The sequence below is a fragment of the Ostrea edulis genome, chromosome 1, assembly GCF_947568905.1.
Source record: "Ostrea edulis chromosome 1, xbOstEdul1.1, whole genome shotgun sequence".
Lineage (NCBI taxonomy): Eukaryota > Metazoa > Mollusca > Bivalvia > Ostreida > Ostreidae > Ostrea > Ostrea edulis.
Window position 1 is genome coordinate 55,157,268 of NC_079164.1, and position 23,127 is coordinate 55,180,394.

The following is a 23,127-nucleotide window of genomic DNA, read 5'->3' on the forward strand; positions in this document are numbered from 1 at the left end:
ATTTGAAAAGAATTGGACTGGTAGTTATCAAGAAGAAGTTAAAAATGTTCAATTGTTAACGCATGAGGGATGACGCACGACAACCGATTACAATAGGTCACCTGAGTTTACTCAGGTGACCTAAAAAGAGACAACAGAGATCGGAGAGAAATATCCATTTATGATTTGAATTTCCTCCATTGTTTACATTAGGTTATAGTGTAATATACTTGACCCAGGTGCCTATGATATTTAATCCTAAAATATATTCCCTCTTTGTGTTTCTGTATAGTGCCAGTGATGGTTGATGTATTCAAATACACAGGATTCATACAATGGGTTTCTGGATTTCATAGAATTTTAATTGGTATTGGGAAGAATGACTTCAATGAGTAAAACATGAACATAAATACCTTAATGCTGCTAAGCTAATTTTCTTCAGGACTTCACCACCTTCTGATACTTCAGAGAATGTATTCCACACTTTGATGAAAGACTTTGCACACAACATTAAGTGATGTATCACCTCTACCCTTTTAAAGAAAATTTCAAATTTTGAATAATGAGTATCATTTCAATAGATGAAATACATGTATGATGAAAGGCGAAGATAACGAACAGTGATCAATCTCATAACTCCTATAAGCAATACAAAACAGAGAGTTAGGAAAACAGAGACCCCTGGATATACCAGAGGTAGGATCAGGTGCCTAGGAGGAGTAAGCATCCCCTGTTGATCGGTCACATCCACCATTGTGTTTTTTCAATTCAATTACAGTGGTGGCATCAATTTTCATAACGTTAACAAAATCAGGATGTCTTCCATTTACTGGGAAAAAAAGGCCCACAGGCCTTATCGGTCACCTGAGTACTACTGAAAAAGTATCACTACTCCCAAGGGCTATGAAATCTAGAAAAAAATTCCTATTCTGAATTTCCAAGCTAAATTCTAATGTTCAGCAACAGTATAAAACAAGATTTGTTCTTAAAACTTCAATGCCCACAAAAGTGTGTACACTGATGAAAAGCTTTACATAAAATAATAGGTGTATTAACATTAAAACTTTAAAAGATATGACTAATTTGGACCCATCCTAGAGTTAAAACCCTAGGCCTGGGTTGTGAAATTCACCATGGCAATTTTTATACAGTCAAAACTGCCATAGCGACCCACTGTATTAAGCAACTCACTGTCATATATGACCATAAAAAGTTCCCCCAAGACGTTACCCTATATATTAAATGTACCTGTATTAAACGACCACTTGTCTGACGCGACCAACGACCATGATTTTTACAACCTTATTGTGTAATTTCACGAAATTTTACCTTTATTTAACGACTGTACATTTTTCAATTACAAATTGATTCCTACTTTCGATTTTGGTTCTGCTCGACTATTCTGGGAATTATCGCCCCTAACACTTTCGTTTTAAAACGCACAGTTCAGCGGTGTTCTTGTTGAGTCGGCCCTTTGAATCAATTATTATACCCAAGCTGTCAACATGCAGGGTCGTGTGTAGTTAATTGCTAAAACTTGAGTTGTTGTTTATTCAACAAAATCAAGGATCAGGGAATCAAGGCCGGTGTATTTGAAGGTGTGAATTTTGACAAACTTCAAGAAGTGTGGGGTAGATCAGAAATGAAAATCTACCACTTGTTATACCATTATGTTTAACAGAATGAAAAATTAACCCTATTCTGATATAAATCAGGTACTTAGGACTGAAATTTTGAATGTAGTATTCACGATTTTCCTGCATAAGAAACTCGAGGTTTCCATAATCATGACCGGAACTAGCGGCTCACTTCGACATATCTGGAATATTTGACAAATCCGAGTTCAAGGAAAATGCCTGCATTACCGTATTTTGCCGAATATAATACGCACTTTTTTTAGAGAATATTTTTGTGCCAGAAAGGGGTGCGTATTATATACCACAATAGGTTTTTGACCTTTTTTTCCAGATGAAACTCGGCGATTAAGTAGTGTAATATTTCACTCAAAGACCAAGGCTTCGGATACTGTACGCCTTTTCACGTTCACCTATTTATTAAGTAGAAAATTCGACCTCAAGAAAATTACTACAGAAACGTAAAATTGCAGAAAATGTGATATATATACTTACAATATCTAAATAATTCAATTATCATGAAACAAACAGCCAATCAAATTGCATTGGATCTGACTATTCATTACATCGCATGCCGCCATTATTGAAAGCATGTGTACACAATAATGCCTTGACACGTGCTAAAATTGTTGGAAAATAATTTTGTCACTTGCTAAAAGTTTATTTACTGTAAGTTTTATGAATAGGCCTAATTTTTAATGAAATACTTATTTGAATCTTTGAAATAACTATTCTTGCGTAAAAGCGCGTGTTTTACGAAGCCATTGTTGTGTACACTGCTTTTGTTAGATACCCCCTCCGGGTAAAGAAATACCTAACAAAATTTTTTTTTCACACATTTTAATAGTCATCGTAGTTAACAAGGAGTTGATAATTTGCATCTTTGTACCTACCATGGTGTGTTGATTACAGTAAAATAAGCGATAGTTTAATTGTTTAATTTTATTTTTATAACATCGGCTATTTGATTGATTTTAAGTTTCAACAAAGGAAATATCGAGTCAGTTAAGACTTTAATGCTACAAAATCTCGTGCTTTCCTGAAATGAACAGGCTTGTCCGGGTTGATATTTCCCTGAAGATTCTCATTGAAGATTACCGCGATGTAGACCTCATCTCAAAAAGTTTGCAAATTATTGTGCGTTGTTTAGAATTCATTATTTCTGCAAAAATATTAAAGTGAAAATTAACACCAAGTATAAAATAAAGATTACCGCTTGGTCAAAATTTTTGCTGCGTATTATACACCCGAAGTGCGTTTTTTCACCAACTTTTAGGCTCAAAGTGGGGGGTGCGTATTAAACACCACTGCGTATTATATTCGGCAAAATACGGTAGTTCAAAGCTTAAAAGATTTGCTGTGCACAATTGTTATTTAAGTTATTAAATATAGTTTATGTAAGTTTATTCTGCATCGTAGCTATCGGGTCTATATTTAGAATCTGGCAGATCTCATGTATCACGTGATCAAATGGACCAATCAGTATTAAGCTGTATAGCATCACTGCATCAGTTTGAAGTTCTTCTGTGGCTAAACAAATTTCTTTGATTCCTTCGGAATATTATTCAAGGATTTAAAGCTTGTGCATATTTATTTGTGTTCAGTGAACTTACAGTGAATACACTAAACTGCGAATTTGAACCGCGACATCTGAATGTGCGCGTGGGTGTTGATACGGACACTGTCTAATTGCAGTTTCCTTCAGATTCTAGGATATTGTTTCTGTTTATATCGCTAATGTTCAGTGGAGCATTACTGTGAATACACTTAAACTGCAAATGTGAACAGTGACAGGTGAATGTGCGCATGCTTTGTTTATATTGTCACGCTCCAGTTGCCGAGTTTATTACAATCTTTATGTGATTACTGTGACTAAGCTACGCATCTATATCTTCTAAAATGCCTGGAAGAAAATGAAAACAAAACGCTACACCAGCACCAGTTAGGCAGAGACAAGTCAGACCCCGTCACGAAAACAATTCGCGATGGGATTTGAACGAGCCTGAAAATTGGCCTACTTCAGAATTGTTAAATAAACTCAGAGAAGCCAATATAATCTTGCCAGCAAATTTGAAGAAATCTCAACTTGTTCAAATTTTTAAGGACAATGTTCTGAATAAAGACAGAAGTGACTCAACGGACGAATCAAGTGAAATTCAGGTTCAGGACCGAGAGATAAATATCCAACATGGCGAATTGACTTTACTTCCGGCATCTTTAATTAGCAATCCCGAGAACGAGGCTGGGCGGATGTCATCAAATGATCCACTCCTTAGGCACCAAGACGAGGCTGGGCGGAAGCATGTAGAACTGTCAAACGCTGTCCAAAACATCCAACGATCAGTTGAGCATCTCGCGAATGAGATTAGCATGCTCAAGCGCCGCGGCGTTTCCAACCAGGACAATGAGCCCTCAGGATCAGGAAATTTCACATATGACGCACCTACGCCAAGAATATCTTCCGACTCCATCCCTCATATAGAAACGGTATCGTCAAATCTGCGAAACCAAATCATGCAAGGTAAGGATGTCAACTTGGTTCTATTACTTATGCCCCACGAAATTGAGGAGAATAGTCTCCATGACAGCGATGGACGCTTCATCGTAATTAAAAACAACACTGACCCCAGATTACAAAGAAATCTGACTTCAAGCGAGTTTATTGTTGCATCCACTAAGTATCAGAACATCCTATGCGAAGTCTATCCAGAGAGAAGGTCAGAGTTAGACACATACTTAAGGGATACCATTGAAGGGGTCGGCTTTTTATGATTACCACAAAGCATTTTCAGCAAGGGCCAGTACACTTCTACAGCAGAGAAACATCCGAATTGATTGGGCTATTAGAGACACAAAACTATTTACAACCATATTTGCCAGATAGACTATTAATCGTTGTGAAATGTGCAATAGTGTCACACATTCGTCCCACTTCTGCCCCAGAATTAAACACAACACCTTGCAATCCCCGTCAAGCGCATCACACAAAAATCCGCAAACATCTAGTCTGTTTGATGTTCAGGGTAGGCATATAAGGATTAAGCATAAGGGCAAAGAAATTTGCAACAATTTTAACAGTGTGACAGGGTGTCAGAGGAAAGCTTGCAACTTAGTCCACATATGTTCAGAATACAAATTCAACAACCACGCAGCACCCACGTGCAACAAACTGAAATCAAAGCAAAGTATCACTAGTGAAAAGGCGTGACTATTAGATCACAAATCCCATGCAGAAAGTACTGTTTCAGATTTAAAGGTTAACACGCCAATTAATATTGGAAATCTTCAAGAGGAACTATCAAATCATCACGACCAATGTTTTGTTCGAAATTTAATTGAAGGATTAAAAAATGGATTCGATACTGGAATTTCAGAATTACTCCAAACCTTCTTTGAAAGTAGAAATAATCTTTCTGCGCGCGAGAAACCAGAAGTAGTGGATTCCCTACTCGAACAAGAACTTTCAAAGGGTTTTTTAAGTGGGCCGTTTGATAAACCCCCGTATAAGGTATACCGTATAAGTCCTATTGGGATAGCGGTAGGAAAGTATTCCAAGAAAAATAGACTGATTGTTGATTTGTCTCCTCTGCATAACTCAGAATCCGACTCAAGTATCAACAGTCTGATCAACAAAGATGAATACTCTTTGCAATATGTACATATAGATGATGCAGGCTTAACTGGCAATATCTTCGTTTGGGCATAACACATTGAAATAATTTCAATGTTCTACCCCAAAAGAAATAAGTTTAGGGAACACAAACCATCAGCATTTTACACATGCATGTTTACATAGCTATAATTCATATGCCTTACAGAAACTCACTTTCAATGCAGGTTATCAGATATTTTCATTGTAAGGCCATCAGCTATTCTTGTTACAAGAGAAAAACAGGCATGTAAACAATTTAGATTTTCAGAATTTTTCAACATTGCAATATTCTGTGATTTTTTCTGAAGGATGTGAGCAGATTGAACAGCAATTGTGTATGTTTTCAATTGAATATCTTTAAAAATTCTCTCAGTAAATGAATATTTATTGGTTTTTATAAATTATAGCTTAATATGATGTGCTTTGGTGTATAATATAAATTAATAAAACATGAGATCATGCATGCATCCTTGTGTTAAAATTTGGCTTTTGCATTTGGGAGTATATGTGTTCTGTAGTACATAGTATAAAAACAAGAGGCCCAAGGGCCTAGAATCGCTCTTCTGATAAATTGTACAACCCCACCATTTCTATTCTTAGCCTCTTAGTATTCTAAATCTTTAGTTAAATCCTAAGAATTCAAAAAAAGTAGGTCAATGTGACCTACTTTTTGGTTTACACATTTTGAGAACCCAAGAAATATCAACTGACAAAGTTTGATGATTTTAAGCCAATTAGTATCTGAATATTGAAATATAGCTGTCAAATTCCAATCGTAGGTCATGGTGACCTACTTTTTGGTCAGCGAACTCCGAACATGCAAGACCCATCAACTGACAAAGTTTGATGACTGTAGGTCAAATAGTATCTGAAATATATAAATATAGCCGTCAAATTCCAAAAGTAGGTCAAGGTGACCTACTTTTTCGTCAACATCCTTCAAACATGCAAAACCCAACAACTGACAAAGTTTGATGACTGTAGGTCAAATAGTATCTGAATTATATAAATATAGCCGTCCAATTCCAAAAATAGGTCAAGGTGACCTACTTTTTGGTCGACACCCTTTGAAGATGCATCAACTGTCAAAATTTGATGATCCTAGTCCTTATAATGACTAAAATATCAAAGATTTAAGGAAATATAAATTTAGGTCAACTTTGAAGTGACCTTGAGACCACGCCCTTTGCCCCAGGGTAATGCCTTGAACAATTTTTAATCTACAACATATCCTCATCCTTATGTGTAAGTTTGGTGATAATCTGCCCAGTGGTTCTTGACAAGATTTTTTAGCAACCACTACTTTTGTTTGTATTTTCCTGATTATCTCCCCTTGTTAAAGGGTCACATCCCTCTATTTAGTATGTATGAAAGCCCTTGGGCCAATGATACCCTGTAACAAATTTGAAAAAAAATTGGCCAAGGGGTTCTTGAGTTATAGCCCTTTTTCTAAAAAGTTTACGCACACCGCACAAATGGCCATAGCATTAGCTCTTTGAGTCTTCGGCTCAGAAGAGCTAATAAAACCGCAAAGGTTTGTCTAATATGGGTTTTTTAGTTAGTTTATGAGTTGTTATAGTTATTTAGATGGGAAAAAAATTTGATTGACAGAAATTTCTAATAGTATTTACCTACCTTAAAGAATTTATGAGTTATTGATATGTTTAGAATGATTTCTGGACTATGTTTAAATATTTCAAAATCACAAGCAATTTGGTTGGGGAACAAATCAGGTTTGACTGAAACTTTGTGTAATGATCTGAAAATAAAATGGGGAAATAGCCATTTTAAGCTCCTCAGAATAGTATTTACAAAAAATCTGGAAGACATGACTTCACGTAAGGGCTATTCCAGCAAAAAACGTATGGGGGGGGAGGGACGGCAGCCGATATTTTTTTGAATGGGTGGGGGTGATTTGGGAAAATATATTTGTATGGGTGGTTGTCTTCCAGGTTAAAAAAAAACATGGGTGCCTGTAAATTATGATAAAAATGAAAACGTATCATGTTACATTTCTTTTATTACAAAAGAAGAAGAAAAGCGGAGCCATCCTACATTAAGTACGGAAAAAAGATTGATAAATGGGCAGATAACTCAATGTTACCGTAAAACTTTCCCCTCCAAGGCGTTACCCAACCAATTGTACCTGTCCTAAACAACCACCTGTCTAACGCAACAAACAATCGTGAGTTTTACAACCTTTTCGTGTAATTTCACCTTTATGAAACGATTGTACATTTTTTCGATTACAACGCGATTCCTACTTTCGATTTCAGTCGAGCATGACTATTCTGGAAATTATCGCCCCTAAAACTTTCATTTTAAAATGCACAGGTAATAATTCGGAGGTCATCTTGCTCTGAATCAATTATTATACCCAAGCTATCAATTGGTTAACGTGTAATTAACATGCAGCGTCGTGTGAGGTTAATTACCAAAACCCGAGTTGTTTATTTAACAAAGTCAAGGATCAAGGAATCACGACCGTTGTTTCCGAAGGTGTGAATTTCGACAGACTTTGAAATGTTCGGGGTAATTCAGAAATGAGATCTCCCACCTGGTATACCATTACGTTTAACAGAGTGGAAAATTTGCCTGATTGCGATATAAATCGGGTAAATATTATGCTTGGGACTCAAATTTTAAATGAATATTCGCGAGTTTCCTGTACGAGAGATTCACAGGCACCTGAATTTCTGTCAATAAGTCAACAAGATTGTAGGGGGAAAAGTCAAAGGAAAAAAGTCACAATATATATGCATACACTTTGTAATTTAGGGAAATATCTATGTCTTGCACTGAAGTTGCGAGAAAATCTAACTCGTTGAAAAGTTCTTCTCCGTTGCTTGCTTGAGTTTGTACACCGCTATACAATGCCATTTTATGTATACATTTGTAACTGATGTAATAAGTGTCTTTTAAAAGCAATAAAGAGAGTAACAATATATGTGAATTTAAATTTAAAGTGGTACATGTATAATATATTCATATTTTATTTAGTTTTATATCATTAAAAAAGAGGCCCACAGGCCTTATCGGTCACCTGAATACTAGTGAAAAAGTATCACTACTTCCATGGGCTATGAAATGTAGAAAAAAATTCCTGTTCTGAATATCTAAGCTAAATTCTAATGTTCAGCAACAGTAAAACACAAGATGTGTTCTTAAAACTTCACTGCCCTCAAAAGTGCATGTATACACTAATGAAAGGCTTTAAATAATAGGTGTATTAAATTAAAACATCAAAATATATGACTAATTTGGACTCATCCTAAAATCATAATCCTGGGTTGTGAAATTCATAATTTTTTGTAAATCCTTTTCTGCTATTCCTAAGTATGCATTTAGATTTTATACAGTATCAGCAAATTTACACATAAATACTATATACTAAGTTTGGCCCCACCCTGGGGTCAAAACCCTTACTCTGGGGAAAATCAAATTTACAATTTTGGTAAAAGACTATACCTGCTCTCTCCATATAGTTTCAATTTAGTATCAAAAACACTAAAGAAAATGTTATTTAAGTGTTTTACACATAAACACTATATAACAAGTTTGGCCACGCCCCCGGGGGTCATGAAATTTACAATTTTGGTAGAGGCCTTCCTGCTCTACATACTATGCATTTAGTTTTTCTTACATCTGTGTGGTTCTTGAGAAGATTTTTGAAAATTGCTCATTTTTGGGCAGTTTTTGGCCTCCCCTAAGGCCCCATGGGTGCAGGAATCCTGAAATTTACAATTTATGTTCCCTTTGTTCCAATATGTTTCATACCAAATTTGAAAAGAATTGGAATGAAAGTTATCACAAAGAAGTTAAAAATGTCTATTGTTAACACATTTAATAACTGACCATTTTGGCCCCACCCTGATACCAAAACCCCTACCCCTGGGATCATCAAATTCACAATTTTGGTAACAGACTACCTGTTCTTTCTAAATATATATTTACTTTCAATTTAGTATCAATAGCACTAAAGAAGATGTTATTTAAGTGTTTTACACATAAACACTATATAACAAGATTGGCCCCGCCCCCGGGTCAGAACCCCAACCCCGGGGATCATAAAATTTACAATTTTGGTAGAGGCCTTCCTGCTCTACATACTATGCATTTAGTTTTTCTTGCATCTGTGTGGTTCTTGAAAAAAAGATTTTTGAAAATTGCTCATTTTGGGGCAGTTTTTGCCCTGCCCCTAGGGCCCCAGGGGTGCAGAAATCCTGAAATTTACAATTTATGTTCCCTTTGTTCCAAATATGTTTCATACCAAATTTGAAAAGAATTGGAATGATAGTTATCAAGAAGAAGTTAAGAAGAGGCCCATGGGCCTAGAATCGCTCTTCTGATACATTGTAGAACAGGAAAAAATTCTCACTAACCAAGATTCATCAATTAACAAAGTTTGATGATGTTAAGTCAAATAGTACCTGAAAATTTAAATGTAACTGTCCAAAAGTAGATCACGGTGACCTACTTTTGGTCGACACACTGAAGACTCAAGATGCATCAACTGACAAGTCAAATAGTATTCAAATATAGCCGTCAAAATCCAAAAGAAGGCCACAGTGACTTACTTTTTGGTCGACACACTCCAAAGACTCAAGATGCATTAACTGACAAAGTTTGATAATTCAAGTCAAATAGTATCTGAAATATTCAGATATAAACGTCAAATTCCAAAAGTAGGTCACAGTGACCTACTTTTTGGTCGTCACACTCTGAAGACTCAAGACCCATCAACTGACAATGTTTGATGATTGTAAGTCAAATAGTATCTGAAATATTCAAATATAGCCGTCAAATTCCAAAAGTAGGTCACGGTGACCTACTTTTTGGTCAACAAACTATGAAGACTCAAGATGCATCAACTGACAAAGTTTGATGATCCTAGCTTTCATAGTGTCCAAAATATGCATCTAAAATTGAAAATATGAAATTTGAATGTCTGCAAAATTCAAAAAGTGGGTCACTGTGACCTTCTTTTTTTTAATAAATATGTTTCGAGGCCTCTAGACGCATCAACTTACAAGGTTTGATGATTCTAAACCTCTCGGTATCTGAAATAACAACCTAAAATGTATTCATAAATGATTAGCTATAAAATTCAGAAAGTAAGTCATGGTGACATACTTTTCACATGACGCACTTCAAGGTCCCATGATCCATCAACTGACAACTTTTGATGATCATAGGCTCAAAAGTGTCCAAGATATGCATCAAAATCCATTTAATAATAATTACCTGTGAAATTCAAAAAGTAGGCCACCATGACCTACTTTTGAGACAACATGATATTAGGTCCTAAGATGCATCAACTGACAAAATTTGATGATCCTAGTCCTTATACTAAGCAAAATATCAAAGTTTTAACAAAACAAAATTTAAGGTCAACTTTGAAGTGACCTTGAGACCACACCCTTTGCCCCAGGATGATGCCTTGAACAATTTTTTATCTAAAACCTATCCTCATGCTTATGCATAAGTTTGGTGATAATTTGCCAAGTGGTTCTTGAGAAGAAGATTTTTTAGCCACCACTACTTTTGTTTGCATTTTCCTAATTATCTCCCCTTGTTAAAGGGTCACAACCCTAGTTTTAGTACAAATGAAAGCCCTTGGGCCAAGGATACCCTGTGACAAATTTGACAAAAATTGGCCAAGGGGTTCTTGAGATATAGCCCTTTTTCCAAAAAGTTGACGCACACCGCACGCCAGACATATGGCATATATGCCATAGTCCCATTCAGGTGAAAATTGGCGCATTAAATTATCTAATCCATGCGCCAAAGTGCGCATTCATTATCGATTGTAACTTACGGTTTTTTTTCTCTAGAATGAATTGGGTACGACTTAATATTTTTGTACTTTCATTTTTAATTCCTATGTATTCTGATACACCGAATCTCATTGGTTGAAGCAATACAAATCAAAATAGATAACCAATAAACTATTTCCTCTTACATCACATCTCATCACATCTTCTCAAGCTTATACTTTAGCGTTTAAGTTTTGGAAGTCCAAGGACAGATATAGAAACGACAGAAAGTGAAAAAAAAAAAAACAAATAATAATAATTTAAAAACAACAACGAGAGACCGTCTTCAAATACCAATGCCGGTAAAAGCAATGATACCGTTGAATAGGGGACATTGAAACAAAGTAAAAACATTTTCAAGAGCGGTGGAAAAGATCATGGTCATGGTTCAGAGTTTCAATTAAAACAATAATGTTCCACTGCACATTTGCTATTTAATGAAAATGGTCATTCAAAATATGTTGATGGCCCAATAAATCCGAAAATGGCCCATTGAAAACTTGAACTGAGGGGCCATAGTCCCATAGGCCATTTTGGCCTTCCCAATCACTGCATATGGCCATATGATTAGCTCTTTGAGCCTTCGACTCAGAAGAGCTAAAAATGTCTATTGTTAACACATTAAATAACTGACCATTTTGGCCCCACCCTGTAATTTACACATAAACACTATATAACAAGTTTGGCCCTGCCCTGGGGTCAGAACCCCCACCCTGGGGATCATGAAATTTACAATTTTGGTAGAGGCCTTCCTGCTCTACATCACTATGCATTTAGTTTTTCTTACATGTGTGTGGTTCTTGAGAAGAAGATTTTTGAAAATTGGTAATTTTTGGGCAGTTTTTGCCCCACCCCTAGGGCCCCAGGGGTGCTGGAGTCCTGAAATTTACAATTTATGTCCCCCTTGTCCCAATGATGCTTCATACCAAATTTGAAAAGAATTGGACTGGTAGTTATTAAGAAGAAGTTAAAAATGTTCAATTGTTAACGCACGATGGACAACGACGGACGAAAACCAATTGCAAAAAAAACCAACTTCTTGTTATTTCAACAATTAACAAGCACCCAGATCAATACATGAGTAAAAAGGACATGCACATCTAGTCCAGAAATGATATGACAATATCCCACATCATTAGTCTAGTGAAACTGTTTGTTTATAACCATATGTCAGCATCAAAGGGTAAGTGTCAAATCCTTTAACCCTTTCGTGCTTAACCCGCCCAAATCCGCCCCCGCCGGCATGTGCTTAACCCGCCCGAAACCGGCCTTGTTTACCTGTGCTATTTAAAGAGCAAAAGGTATTGATTGGCTAGCAAAAATAGTTGCTGACGTTTACATACGGGTTTGTCATACAGGACATTCGGATTTTTTCTAGGTTTTACATTATATTCAGTTAACATATTAATAGAAATTCAGAATATTCCGAAGGTAATTTTAGCGTGGGTTGAAAATGGCGTCGGAGATATCGAGTGATAGTGAGTTTGATGGTTTTGATGAAGAACAAGTGTTATCTGCGGTAGAAAAGGACAGGGAAATACAAGAAAGAGTTCGGAGAATAGTTGACAATGAATCAGATGTGGATGTTTCTGAAGAAGAAAGCGAGGATTCGGCAGAAAGTTCCGACGAAGACGAGATGTGCGGCGATATTTACATGCGAAATGTGAATCGTGATTGGGATCACGAACTTTCAGAGGTGAATATACCAGCGTTTGAGGAAGAAACTGGAGTGCAAAATCGTCTGAATCCAGATGCAAGGCCTATCGACTATTTCTTCAGGTTTTTACCTCAAGTTTTCTTTGAAAATCTCGCAACGGAAACAAACAGATACGCTACCCAGAAAGGACCTGATCCAAGATGGAGTCCAACAAATGCAAACGAGATGCGTGCATTTGTGAGTATTAACATTTTCATGGGTGTTCGACAATTACCACGCATTAGTAATTATTGGAGTACTGATGAACGCTTTTCTGACCCATTCATTGCATCAATCATGCCGAAAACTCGTTTCGTGAAAATAAACCAGTATTTACACCTGAGGGATACATCAAATACACCTGGACGAAACGATCCTGCTTATGACCCGCTGTTCAAAGTAAGAAATCTTATCGATGTCATCCAGCCGAAATTAAGAGAAACTTACAAACCAGGAAAAAACCTCTCCGTTGATGAAGGAATGATTGGATTCAAGGGGAGGTTGCATTTTAGACAATACATGCCAGCAAAACCAACGAAGTGGGGGATCAAGGTATGGCAAATATGTGAGTCGGACACTGGTTACTGTTGTGGTTTTGACATTTATACGGGGAAAAAACCAGGAGGAAGACAGCATGGTCTAGGATATGATGTTGTATGGAATTTATCAAAACATTATCACCATCAAAACAGACATCTGTACTTTGATCGATTCTTTTCTTCTGTTACTCTTGCTGAGCACCTGGAGCTCGTGGGAACTTATGTGTGTGGTACTATAGTGGCAAATAGAAAAGGACTCCCTGATAATGTGAAGAAGGCAAAATTGAAGAATCGAGGAGACATCATACAGATGCAGAAAGGAAATCTGATAGCTACTTCTTTCAAAGACAAGCGCCAGATCACATTTCTGTCATCATTTGCACCACCACACCTGGATGAAAACACAGGAAAACCACATGTCAACATCCTCTACAATAAACACATGGGTGGTGTGGATAAATTTGACCAGATGGCCTCAAACTATCCTGTTGGAAGACCAGGAACAAAGTGGTGGAGGTACATACTTTGGTACATTGTCAATTTATCAATTTTGAATGCCTGGGTTTTATATCAGAAGTCGGAGAAGAATCCCCCACCTCAGAAAGGATATGACCATCTAGGATTCCGAATGGACGTTGCGGATCAGTTGCGCGCTGGATTTACCTCCAGGAAACACAGGATTGGCAGAAAGGCAAAGAACTGCAACAAGAAAATTGCAATTCAATCTATCAATCACCACGAACTCGTGAAAATAGACGGTAGGAAGAAAATGTGTCGCGAATGTTCCCTACACAACCGCAAGACTTTATCTGGACGTCCAGTGGAAACTACATTCAAATGTGGATTTTGTGATCTTCCTCTCTGCAGAAATGGATGTTTCACGTCCTTCCATGAAAGAAACTTAAATTAGTGTCATGTAATGACAGCAATATTTAATTTTGTGGCTTTTAAACATTTTTTACCTGTGTTTACCTGATTTCACTAGTACAGGTGTTGTTTGACTTACTTACTAGACATGTACATAGTTTCATTATACTTATATATATTTGCTAAATTACACTTTTATTGAAAGAAATTGATTGTTAAATTCTATGCTTTCTTTTTTTAATGTCCTTTTTGTACCTAATAAATTACCTGAATATTTTGCAGCTTATAATCATGGCATCAATAAAAAAACATCACAATATATCCTTGTTTATTTTTTCAGTACCTCATTGGTATACTGTTGCTTGAGTGAACAAAACATTGGAATTATATCTGTTTTATTGAATTTTTTCCTTGATTGGGATTTTTACCTGAAAATTACCTGGAAAATGATGACATAGACAGAAAATAAAAGTCACATTCCAAAGAGTAGAGTCAACATTATATTTGGGTGAAATTTCATGGCATTACATTGATTAATGAAAAAGTTATGAAATTAAGAAAATGAAGGAAGAATTTTCATAAAAACTTAAGAATTAATTGAGATTCTCTGTGCTATGAATTGTATAGAAATGTAGTCACGAAAGGGTTAAATGTCATACTTTAATTAACTGTTTAGTAGGGAAGGCACAGTTTTTGCAAAGTAATCCGAAGTGTTAGCAATATCAAAATGTCTGATCAGGAGATTTTAAATATTATGGAATGTTCCGATGAATTTTGCAATTTGAGTAGTGATAGTAATCCAGGTAGTAATGTATCAGAAGATCAGGACTCTTTGCCTTCTTTGGTCTACCCACGAAAAAGATCAAAACCCATATCCGATGAAGAAAATGAAGATGATGATGAAGATTTGTTTTCCTGGAAATGTGCAAAGCAGAGTATGCATGTAGCTCATGACAAATGCAGCAATGAAAACAGCCATGGAAATAAAGAAAACCAACTTCTAGAGTCTGCTGTAAAAGAAAGTGAAGACTTCCTTGAATCAGCCAATTCTTCTCCTGCTATAGACCCTTTCAATTTCAGCAGTGATGAAGATGAAGAGGAAAGTAAGCTAGAGGATGATGATGATGAAGAGAATGACCTAGAGATAGGAGGGAAAAGGAGGGAGGAAAAGGCACAAGAAGAGGAGGAGGGACTGGTAGAAGAAGATGATTATAATCCGTATGTTTCTGAAAATCAATCATCAGAAGAAGAAGAAAAAGAAGATGATGAGGAAGAAGATGAGGATGAAGACTGTTTAAATATTTTATGTGTTTCAAAACTTTTTAAGAAAAAAATTAAGAAATATGGAATTTCACAAAGGATGGCAGCAAAACACATCTTAAAGTGTTCACAGTCAAACTTGAGTGATCTGTTTTCAAAAGCATGTAATAAATCAGCTAAAGACCTCACTCACAGAGGAAAACATCTGTACAGGGAAATGCAGAAATGGTTGTCCTCTGAGGAAAAGCAGAAAGAAACCAAGAAAAATTGCTCACAACAACGAGGTAAGAAGCTTGATTTATACCAGGGTTTATAACATCCATGCACTAAATCTACCATTTTTAGCAGTATGAAGTTCATAAATCCAGTTATTTCAATTTCTCGCAGTGATTATTGACTGTCACACTATTGTGGTTTACAGCAAATTACAAAAGACCAGTTGAGTTTTCAATTGCCTGCTGGATTGATCAATAGACTTTACAATTTGGTCAGCAAAGTATCACATTTGGTCTGAATTTAGGTCACAAAGTTACTCAGGTATGACAAAGAATTGACAACTTCTTTTTTTTCTCAGTGTGAGTGACAACCCCGTAAATAAGGTAATTTAACACTTCAGTTTTAATGATTATTTCAGGTAAAGAATTTCTCTCATTGTATAGGTCAATAATTTCTTTGTTTATTTCTTCAGATTTAAAATATCTCCCATCTTATTTTTTTCATGGTTATAAGCCGAATAGGTGTTGTAAAATTCCCAAAGGTAGATCTGCACTAACCAACCCTAAAAACTATAAATAGAATAGAAGACTGAACCTAAATGGTTAGCTATAATAACAGGAATTCTATTGGTCAAAAAGAGTAACAATAGAAGAGTATTCTGGAAGTTTTCTTTGTGTGATATGAATGGACTGACCTCAAATATAGATTGACAAACAGATGAATGGTACATCAGGCGGCCGTTTCACTAAACGATCGTAGATGTAGACTTAAATGTGAACGTAGCACGTAAGACCGTTTCACTAAAAGTTACGATTTGCGATTTACGATCAATATTGATCGTAACCCTACGAGTGGTCTAGGGCTATCGTAAGTGCTCCTACATGCACGTAAATGAGCAATATGGCCGCCATGCTGGCCCGCCTGAGATCATTTTGTGGTAGTATTTACCTGACTGAGTTTGTTTATACTTTATAGGAAGAAAACAATCACAATGACTTGCAGTCTGCTTTTGCACAAAAATATTGTACAGTCCGAGCCCGAATCTTAAATCTTAAAGAGTTGTCCTTCTTTGTTACGCACGTGTACCCACAGAAATGTCAGTCTCACAGGGGTCAAGTCCGTTTTGGGTCCGGGCTCTGTGATACCACAAATATAGTAAATTCATTGTATCACAGAGTTCGGGTCCAAAACGACCCTAGCCCCTGTGACCAGTCTGCTGAAGTAAATGTAAAGGCAAAGTGGTGGTGGTGGGGTGGGGTGGGGGGGGGGGGGTGGGGTGGGGGGTTGTAGTCCATATATTAAACTTTGCATGTAATGATAACGAGAACAGTTGTTAGAAAAGTAATATGGGGAGGGGGGGGGGGATATTGCTACATGTACCTGCATCACCGTTGGTGTATATGTATATTTAACATTAGGCAGAATTCAAGTAATTCTCATAGACATGTTCAGAAATTAAGTTTCATTAGAAACAGTTCATTTAAATCCGAGACGTTACGATTCGACGTACTCAGCTATTTATTTTTTTTCCGTCGGATCAATACTTTTGATGCAACTGAGTAACTGCATAATACATGCATATTCGAATGATAAACATTACAAATTTTAAGAAAAATATGATAATAACATGATTTGGTAATGGGAGAGGGGTTATAATCTCAATTTTACAAGTGGAACGTTTCTGTAGTTTTATGAAGGTCGTTAGAAATTAAACATACAAACCTAGACCTATATGTATACACATAAAAGGGATGGGTCATTATCGGATCCTTGGGGTTCCGATCCCTTGTTTATAAAGTGCAATCCCGTGGGATCCGGGTTAGAATAGGTTCTCAGTACCTCTTGCTTGTCGTAAGAGGCGACTAAATGGGGGCGGTCCTACGGATAAGACTACAAACACTGAGGTCCCGTGTCACAGCAGGTGTGGCACGATAAAGATCCCTCCCTGCTCAATGGCCATAAGCGCCGAGCATAGGCCTAAATTTTGCAGCCCTTCAACGGCAGTGCAATATCAATAATAATTTTCAATAAATGATCTGGAAAATACATCATCACGTAAAGATGGAAGTTAGCATATGCTTACATGCCTAAACGGAAAAAAAATATATAAAACGCATGGGGAAAATAAATTTCAAATCATTTAAGGAACAAATTGAGCCCATGATTTGTATAAAATTTATACAAATAAGTGAATAGATATGTCATTAGTGTTATAGCGTATTTTACAACAATATTTAAACGCTGGAGTTCATGTGTATATCCATGGTTTTGATGCATGGTAAAATTTCCTATACTTGTGTGCAATTTTATTTTCATTTTATTACCTTTTTTTTTACCAATATCATTTCATTTTCTTATTTTTTTTTTAATCCTTTGAACATAGCTTACTTGACATTTAAAATTCTAAAATGTAAATCTTTTATGTCATTTCTTATATCATTTTTTCCAAACTTTTAGTTACATGAAAGTCAATAAAAATTATCCTATCAATTGTTTAAACATTCTAGGAATTTTCTTTATGTTACACTAGAGATCGGGCTCAAAATTTTCATTATTTTTGTTGACAACTTGCATGGGTTATTGCAGACGATAAGGGTATGTTTAAACCATGAGAAAATAATGAATGGTACCCATTCTTTCCATGGTAGAATTAATTTAAAATCTACCTCCAAAGAGAAAAGAGTTCTAAAAAGTCAGACGTAAATCGCAATCGTAAGTGTTACGACTACGATAGATTTCGTGAAACACTCGTATACGTGCGAGTCATATGATCTTAAACGTAATCGCTTAGTGAAACGGCCGCCTGGAGACTCTGTGAGATGTCTAATGAATTTTTTTAAGTGAAATTGATGAGAGTTTAGTAAAGTTCAATTTAATTATTAATAAAAAAAAATGTATTTGAGAAAGAGAGAGAGAGCGAGAGAGAGAGAGAGAGAGAGAGCACCCTTTTCTTTACTTAAAGTAATCAAAAGTATATTTGAAAGAGAAAAATAATCAAATTTGATTGTATTCCAAATTCATTGATTTAGAAACACTTGAAATAATGCTTCAAATTAGAGAGAAAGAGAGAGAGTACCCCCCCCCCACCCCACTTTTTTTTTTTACTTAAACTTGTTAAAGTAATCAAATGTATATTTGAGAGAGAAATATATTCAAGTTTGATGTAATTGATGTTCACTTTAAAAAAAAACCTAGGGAAATAGCTGCAAAAGACACTGAAATCAACTCAGATTTACCTGTAAAAACAATCTACGCTTGAGTAACTTTGTGACCTAAATTCAGACCAAGTGTGATTCTTGGCTGACCAAATTGTAAAGTTTATTGATCAATCCAGCAGGCAATTGAAAACTCAACCAGTCTTTTGTAATTCGCTGTAAATCATAATCGAAGATATTTGCTCGAGTTATAAATTTAAAAAGTACCATTTATACAACAGTTTTTATTTATCATTTCAGCTTATGGGGCCGGAAATCAAATGCTCTGCCAAAGGGAAAAGGACAGACAGAAAGATTTTCTCCCGTCCAACTTGCTGTTTTGATAAAACTCTTCAAGAAAGACAACAGACCATGTGGGGAAAAACAGCAACTTATTGCAGAGACATTAAATTTAGGAATAAAACAAATAAGAACTTGGTTTAACAACCAAAGAGCTAGGAATTTCCCAGCTGGGTGGGAAAAGTCATTAGACTCTATCCCAGATGATTTGGATTCCTTTGTGAATAATTAATGATTTTTTAAATTACTTTGATTTATTATGGAGAAAGAACACACTTATTAATTTGATTACATATAAAAGATATGCATATTAGATAAACTTGTTTAACTGATATTTCCAAAATATAAGTTCATAAACAAATCAAAGAATATTTTTCTGACTTTGGGCTTTTCTTATTTTAAATAATATTCCCATTTTTTAATTCATTAGCATTATAATCGCAAATGTATTAGCTAGCTTTCATGTATTTTTACTTAGCATCAGTCAATTTCTGGTGACTTTCTGCAAGCTTTGCAAAATTAGAATTATTTTCAACAGCTGATTTATTGTGGCAATTCATGCATATAAATTTGATGTACTTAAAGTCATGGAGAAATATATAAGTTAAATGTTATTGTTTATTTATATTACATACTTTCCTTCAAATCAGTTATCTACTGATATCAGATAGGTACCATGGAGATATGAAGTCATAAACAGGAAAGAGAGGCTTCTTTTCTAGTTTTCTGTTACAGGTTGATGTAAAATGAATAAATCTGGATAAATGTGTTCTCTTGTTCAGTTGTGATTAATTGATTTATGGGGGTATCAGAATGTGTTTCAAACAGCTAAGATAAAGGTCACTCTACAATTGGGATTTGCCATGGATGAAACAAGCATCAAATTTAAGATTGTGATTCCATCCGTTATTAAAGGTAGACATGCTAGTACATTAAGAACAAGCATGGACTACATGAGGGTACTTCCAGAACCCAACAATCCATATGATCCACATGCTTTCAAGGTTGTAAATCACCATGGAAATATATATGGAAGAGTGCCACAAACTATCAAGGAGATATTTTCTCAAATGTAAAGAAATTTCAGTATGAAATTATTTGGTATGTATAAGTTACCCGATATAAATAATTGGATATATTAATTTAAACAGTATTTTATTATGATAATACAATCGCATGGTAGGAACTGCCTATATAAGTCCTACAGAATTTGAATATCTGATTATGATATGTAGATATACTCAACATCAATTGGTGAAAGATGCTGGACTTCTGGAAATCTTCAGTAAATTTCTTAATTATGTCCAGTAAAATTCAGAACCTGATCTGAGAAAAACATTTAGAAAAACATGGTCCAAGGTCAGAGGTTAAAGAACTTGGAACCTTAGAGAAAAAAAGTGTTCAGTAATTTTAGAACTCTGCTTTAAAATGAAGAGACATCAAACTGAACAAAATGTAAATTCAATGTTGACTTTTTTTAAATATTGCCACATGGGGTCTGTGTGTTTATAGATAAATTTAAAATCTTGTTAAGTTTCAATTAATTATCATATTCAAAATACATTGTTCTTACTCGAATGTACATGTATTTAAGTGAAATAAATGATAGTTAAGGATTGTTAAAACTTATACATGCTACATTTTAATTAAAACTTTTATTATCATTATAAATTTTTTTTTTTAGTGAACCATCTGTCTTGGAGGACATCCCTTGTCCAGGTGGTAGGTGGAGCAAAGGGGGAGGTCTGGAGCAGCCATGTTGCTACTCTGTGAAGGGGACTTCTGCTGCTCTGGACTATTTAGTCAACAGATTAAGAGAGCAACATGTTCCATACAAGGTACACTGTCACAAATTGAAGCTGCTTTATATTTTGAATTTTTCACTCACTAAGTATGTAAATTACCTAAGGTTTCCAATTTTTTAATTGTTCTAATAACCATGTTAAAAATAGAATATTTTGTATTGTTATAGTTTTCACATTTTTTTTTCAGATAGAAGCTCTTTGACCTTGAAGACCAAATGTGATAAAGTTTCTCTGCACTTTTTAAGAATAAATTCCAGTTTATAATAAAGGAAATATATTCTTTTTTATTTGAATGGGGAACTGTGAAAGAAATGGAAAACTATTGGACATGTTGAAGACCTATATCCATGGTCTTGTACATGTATCACCCATCTAAAATTTCAAATAGCCCAAGTTTTGACACATGGGTTTTTGTGGATTCTGTTCAATGTGGTACTCAGAGTGAGAATGGTGAATATAGGGTTTGAATCTTTAATATACAGGGTGAAGCATGCAACACATATACAAATGTGCATCTTTGGTCCAAGTTAATCAAAATTTGTTTTCAAGATACATATACATGTATATAACAAAATTGTAAACAGCATTTTGCTGGAAGTATTATATTACCCATGATATCTTTATGGAATTGTAACAGTTTTGTTACAACAATCAGTAATCGATTGAAAGTAATCGATCAGTTATCGATCAGTAATCAATCAAACTCTCCAAAGAGTTTGATCGATTAGTCATCGATTAGTATATGTAATCAATCGACAAGTGTTCGATTACTATCGATTACTGATCTGATCGATTAGTCATGTCTGGTTATAATAAGCAAACAGAGCTAGGTTTCTACAACTCACATGTTTCCAGAGTATACAAAATTAATTGCATTTTTTCTTTCATTTTATATGCTGAGATCATCCTTTTTTCTCCCTACCAAAATTGCATTGGAAACCAAAATATGTAATTTTTTTCTGCAATGATTGCTACTGCCTTCATCTTCCGATGAAACAACAAAGAAAGACATTTTATTGTTCATATTTTTATGCATTTTTAAAAGTATAAACTAGAATTAAGCTCTAAAATATCATATGGTTGATCCATTTGTTACGTTAAATGAAAAGTATTGAATTGTATGGGTGGTGGTGGCAGGGGAGAATCTAATTGTATGGGTGGTGGTAACAGAGGAAAATTTAATTGTATGGGTGGCTGTCTTAAAAATAAAGTGCCTTCCCTCCCCCCCATATTTTTTTTGCTGGAATAGCCCTAATTATCAATCTAAAATCAATGCCATTAAAAAATTGCTAGGTTTGTGGACTAAACGAGATTTAACTCCAATAGATAAAATCACAATTATCAAAACTTTAGCACTCCCAAACCTCATACACTTATTTTCAGCATTGCCTCACCCACCTAAAATCAATTTTATTCACCTGGAAGAGTTGAATTTAAAAATATTTTTCAAATTTATTTGGGGATACAAGGTAGAAAAGTTGAAAAGAAATAAAGTTGTGGGTAATTATGATGAGGGGGGACTAAATATGGTACATTTGGCATCTTTTATATCTTATATTAAGCTGAAATGGGTCAAAAGGTACCTTGCAGATAATGAGGGTATATGGCAACATATGTTGCATAATATTTTAAATCTTAGAAATGTGGATTTCATTTTTCACCTATCCAAAGAAAAACTCAATGAATTTGTAAATCATATTGATAATGTGTTTTGGAAAGATGTGTTTAAAGCACTATCAAGAGTTAAAGAAAGCTCTCTTTGTGTGACAGATTATTTGAATTTAGATACAAGAAACTTTGTTGATGTTAAAAAATGAAATTTTTATACAAATTGGGTTGACCTTGAATTACTTAGTTTTGCAGAATGGAACATTCAAATGTTTTAATGGAATTTTATTACAGACCTGTTTACCCCCTCTGACTGATGTCAGTATTCCAGGAGCAAGTTGTCAGTATTTTGAGCACTTTGTCAGTATAAAAGATGAATATAACAATAAACACTACTCGTTGTCACATAATATTAATAAGCACTGACTATGAATGCTGCTGGTTGCTGCCTACTGTTGCTCTTGTATTCTAAATATGTAGTAATGTGTAATTATTATGCTTTTAGATCATTGTTTCTATTTGTCATATTTTACACCATAGCATTTTATAGTTCATGAGGTT

General features: G+C 35.2%; 1 protein-coding gene across 6 annotated transcripts in view; it reads right to left on the bottom strand.

The window, feature by feature from the left end:
• LOC125664628 (serine-protein kinase ATM-like) overlaps window positions 1-23,127 on the bottom strand; it is a 408,026-nt gene that overhangs the window by 331,432 nt on the left and 53,467 nt on the right. For all 6 annotated transcript variants that reach the window (XR_008800024.1, XM_048897448.2, XM_048897449.2 and 3 more), the window contains exon 12: window positions 393-512. Coding sequence is in view for 5 of the 6 variants with exons in the window: in XM_048897448.2 (XP_048753405.2) it covers window positions 393-512 (120 nt within the window). In the remaining variant the exon portion in view is untranslated. The remainder of the gene's footprint in view (window positions 1-392; window positions 513-23,127) is intronic.